Source organism: Odontesthes bonariensis, chromosome 5, assembly GCF_027942865.1.
Source record: "Odontesthes bonariensis isolate fOdoBon6 chromosome 5, fOdoBon6.hap1, whole genome shotgun sequence".
In the NCBI taxonomy this organism is placed as follows: domain Eukaryota; kingdom Metazoa; phylum Chordata; class Actinopteri; order Atheriniformes; family Atherinopsidae; genus Odontesthes; species Odontesthes bonariensis.
In genome coordinates, this window is record NC_134510.1 from 8,986,296 (window position 1) to 8,990,902 (window position 4,607).

The 4,607-nt window shown below is 43.1% G+C and overlaps 1 protein-coding gene across 1 annotated transcript; it reads right to left on the reverse strand.

Annotated features, from left to right (window-relative positions):
• Window positions 1-480: 480 nt before the first annotated feature.
• kcns2 (potassium voltage-gated channel modifier subfamily S member 2) lies at window positions 481-3,162 on the reverse strand. Its single transcript, XM_075466558.1, has 2 exons — window positions 2,701-3,162; window positions 481-2,388 (listed from the first exon to the last, which is right to left on the reverse strand). The coding sequence occupies exon 2, from the start codon at window positions 2,384-2,386 to the stop codon at window positions 947-949; it is 1,440 nt and encodes a 479-aa protein (XP_075322673.1). The 5' UTR covers window positions 2,387-2,388; window positions 2,701-3,162; the 3' UTR covers window positions 481-946.
• Window positions 3,163-4,607: the final 1,445 nt, after the last annotated feature.

Sequence of the window (4,607 nt, forward strand, 5' to 3'; positions counted from 1 at the left end):
GCTGACATTCCTGATTGGTGTTGGAGGAGACACTGAGACAAATTACTTGACATTTTTAAATGAATTGTAACACAGACAAGAAAAACTTGATTTGTATTTTTTTTGTGTCCTCTTAAAATACAACTGTATTTCATTCACATTTCTGCTTTGAGGTGAGACAGGACATATATGGTGGCAGATTTATAGCAATGTTAATAAAGTCAATTGTTTGAAATTAAATATTTGTTTCTTTTTTTGTTTGCTGGAATGATGATGCAGCCATAATATCAGATCCCGCAAAGATAAATTTATCTAACATGTCATTTCTGAATGGTTTTTGCCATGCCTGTCAAACTGTTCAAGACACTGTGTCAGTCATCATTATCAATCCTTCTCCCCCCTTCAGGCTTACACGTGTTATTTCAATCTTGCTGACTGAGACATAGGAAGTGAGTTGGATACGGTTCTGTGCATTAGAAAAACAAGAACGGATTTCAAATGTTTAATATATTTTGCTTTAACCACACATCTGAAGTTTTGTTGCAACACCACATTAATACACCAAGTCTCTTTCAAGAGATACAACTGGAGCTACTTCAGACATATTTGTTCACGACAATATAGCTTCAAGGTGGACATTAGAGTTTCACTGTCTAAGACTGTAAACAACACAAGCTTCATTCACCTTTTTTTAATGGGCTATGGTCAAATTGTTTGCCTGTTTGGTGAGACGCCAGAGTAGTGCGCAGTGAAATATCATATTGAGACTGTCATGTACATTTCTATAATGTCTTACTGTGACAGATAGAGAAATCAACACTTTATTGAACTGAGCTACAGAGAGGCAAACAGGGCGGACATTAGTGGAAGAAAGCAGTTTGTTGGGCCAGTGGTGTCAGCACCCCGGACAGCTCCTCATGCAGCCACAATGAACGAACAGCGTCATTCAACATGGCTTCAGACTGTTTCAGTGTAATGATTCATTCAGACTCTGTTCACTGGGTGAACTCCGACTCATGTTTGACAAGCTGGCCATGAGAGATTTCACTTTATGAGCGTAGTAGTTCCTCAGATTGACAGAGGGCACCTCTTTTATACCCTCATCGAAATCACAGCTTCTCATGGCGATCTCGAGCTGCTTTTGTCTTTTGTAGAAGAGAGAAAACTTATTGAAAATAAGAGTAATCGGAAGCACAACTACTAAGATTCCGGCCAGGATGCACGCTGAGGCGGTAAGTTTGCCTGCAATGGACACCGGCACCACATCTCCGTACCCCACTGTGGTCATGCTAACGGTGGCCCACCACCAACACGCAGGGATGGTGGAGAGATCCTCGATGTCCTCTTTTTCCACCGTGTAGGCCATGACGGAGAAAAACGACACCCCGACGGCTAAGTAGAGAAGCAGCAGGCCCACTTCTTTGTAGCTGTTTCTGAGGGTGGCTCCTAAAGAGCGCAGACCCATGGAGTGACGGGCCAGTTTCAGGATGCGGAAAATCCTCATTAGCCGCAGAACTTGCGCAACTCGTCCCAGGTTGGCCAGCGCCGGGCTACTCTCCACCACTAGGTTTATAAGGAGCGTTAGGTAAAATGGAAGAATGGACACCAGGTCTATCATGTTTAAGGGGTGATCAAAGAAGTGCATAAGATCTGGCGCTACCACGAACCTGGCCACCAGTTCCAGTGTGAACCAGCCGATACCAAAGTGCTCCACTGTCTCGAAACGTGGGTCCTCCGTGAGTTGACCCTCACTGTCCAACAGGCTGAACTCACTCATGCTGTTCATGCACATTGTAACAATAGAGCCCAGCACCACAAGAATAGAGAGGATGCTGATTATACGACTGGCCACTGAGTACCCGGGGTTGTCCAGCATTAACCACACGCGCCTCCGTGCGCTTCCGAGCAGCTGCTTGTCAAACTTGGATGCGTCGTTGTAGAACGCCAATAGCTCGTCAAATGATGAAGTGGTGCTTCCTTCATCGCTCCGGTCATCCCAGTCCTCCCGATCCTGGTCCATTTTTCTACAGTGGTAGGCGCCGCTGCAACAGGAATCAATGAAGAACTCATTGATACCCCAGTATTCAATCTCCTGACTGAAGGAGAAGATGCACAGTTCGGCCATGACGTGCAGCCGCCCTGTATTGTAGAAATTCAACACATAGGGGAAGAGTGCCGGGTTCCTATCGAAGTAAAACTCTTTCTCTGTGTCGTCATAGTCGTCGCACAGCTCAAGAATTGACTCTTTGGACTGGCACTGGAGGAGACGCGCAAGCCTCGTCTCGGGGAAACGGGAGAGCGTGTCCGACAGGAGACGCTTCTTGAAGCCGCCCACGTTGATGCAGATAGCCGCCTTGTCATCCATGTGAGCCCCGCCGGTCGGTTCCCCCGGGACCTGACCTGTCATGTCTGGAAAGAGAGGCACACACAGACGTACAGGGGCACAGAGAGAAAGAACGAAAGGGAAGGTGACAGACCAAATCACGTTAACACAAAGAGGAAGACGGATTGAAAGAGACACCAGCACGAGGAGAAACACACAGAGAGAAGAAAAGAGGAAGAAGTTATTTAAACTCTAGACAATCAAAAGGGTTCATTTTCAGTTAATACCGTATACCAAACAGATGTACCGCTGTGTTTCACGTGTTTGATATTAAATTAGACCCAAGAGAGTTGTGACTTACATATTGCGCTTAAAACAAAGACACGTGTAAGACTCACCTTAAGGCTCGTATAGATCACAGAATACTCCCTTAAGAAGACTCTACATTTTCAATAATGTCTCATTGCAGTTTGTGGGCAACCTCTGGTCCTGCAATAGACGACGAGACCTTTGTCCTCTGGTCTCCAAGCAGCCGCGTTTCTGTTGAGCTAATGTTTGGAGCGGACAGAGAAATCTTCCACTGTTCCAGCAGGGTCGGCGAGATGTTAAAAAAAAAACAAAAAAAAAACAACAAACTAACAATATGCCTCCAGACAGTGAATGAAATACGTTTCCTTATTTAAAACACCACATGGGTTGTTGTAGCTGCTATCCTTAGATCCTTCATTCAGCGGGTTTTACGCGACCTTCAGTGACAGGTATCGAGCACATTTATTTCTGTACATTCTAAGCGCCATTGGAACTGGTACGCCATGGCAGCCGCTTTTGTTTGTGCGAGGGAATTCCTATCTCTATGTCTCTGTCCCTCTCTTCTTTCTATCTGTTGCTGCGCAGCAACACGTAGCTCCCTCTCTCTCTCTCTCTCTCTCTCTCTGCACCGCCCTCTAGAAGTGATCTCAGCATCATGGTGCTCAGGGGCGAGGCGCAGCTCTGGGTGCTGAGGGAATCACCAACTAACGAAGGCAATAAAACATCTCCAGGCAGAAAGTCATAGCAAAGTTATTGAGCGAAAATAATTAGACTGTCACTTTAAACGTCATAGTTCCTTTAATCCGGCTTAAGATTCGAGATGTCATTTAACATCTAACAATAAATGCAAACATCAATGTAATATCACATAATAACATGACACAAATGCGAGATCAGTATCTGTACTATTTAGGGCACTACCATGGCTTCTGCTGCAGTAATTTACTATGTTAGACCTCACGAGTGAATGACTCACAAGAGACAGATTTCGAAAGTGAATATATGTGACTGAGCAGAAATATCCTTAGTCTAGGTCGAACAAGGGAAAAACGTGGCTGTTTTATTTTCCATGATACAACTCATTTGTGTCCAGACTGTCCTTGTGCAGTATGCACTCTCCTTGAAACAGACCCCACCAGTTTGCGTGAAGGGTTTAAAGATTTAGAATGTCTGAGACTTAATCTTTTCCTCATCATGAGTGAACCAAGCAGTATGTTGAAAATCAAAAGAATTTCCCTTGATATTACATCAAGAGAGAAATACGTGTTTGAGTGTAGATAAACTGTCAAGGTCTCTTGGTTCTCTAATTAGACCGAAAAGGCTGCTGTTGTTTTTTCATATTCTATAAAGGTTTGTCACATGTGATCGTCAATGCTTTAATGTAAAGGTTAAAGTTGACTGTTAGGTCATCTATAAGTGGAATTATGATAATCAGCCATTCCAAGTGTCTACAGATAAAATGCTGTTTGAAAGTCATCTCTACAAAATACATAGGAATTAAGTTTAACAACATAATTTTTTTGCATATATATTGTGTATATATATATATATATATATACATATATATATATATATATGGATTCGACCATCCACCTCCACCACCTACAGCTCCTTTTATTAGTTCAGTGCAACATCATTAACAGCCCTGTCTGGCAGAACATAAAGCCAGTGTTAGAGCTGTGGACTTCCAGAGCAGCTTTTCTTTTACAGATCAAGCGCAGGACATTTTGCCTCCAACATCCCAAGGTTCTAAAGAAGGAAATAGCTTCTATATCCAAACTCTCTTGGCTGAAAGCTTGTATTTCTTTTAAAAATAAGGGACCCATTTATTTTCTTTTTTGTGATGGGCTGAGGTTTCACCCAGAATGATTTGCTCGAAAGAAGCACGGCTGAAAAATGTATTTTTCAAAGGGTCTTGTAAGACTCGGAGTTACATTAAAAGCTCTTTGAGAGTCTTCAAGATTATCATTCTAAAATATTCAAACGTTTACTGACT

What these genes read in the sequence shown, in the direction of transcription:
- kcns2 (XM_075466558.1), bottom strand. Translation starts at nt 2,386, where the DNA reads ATGACAGGTCAGGTCCCGGGGGAACCGACCGGCGGGGCTCACATGGAT.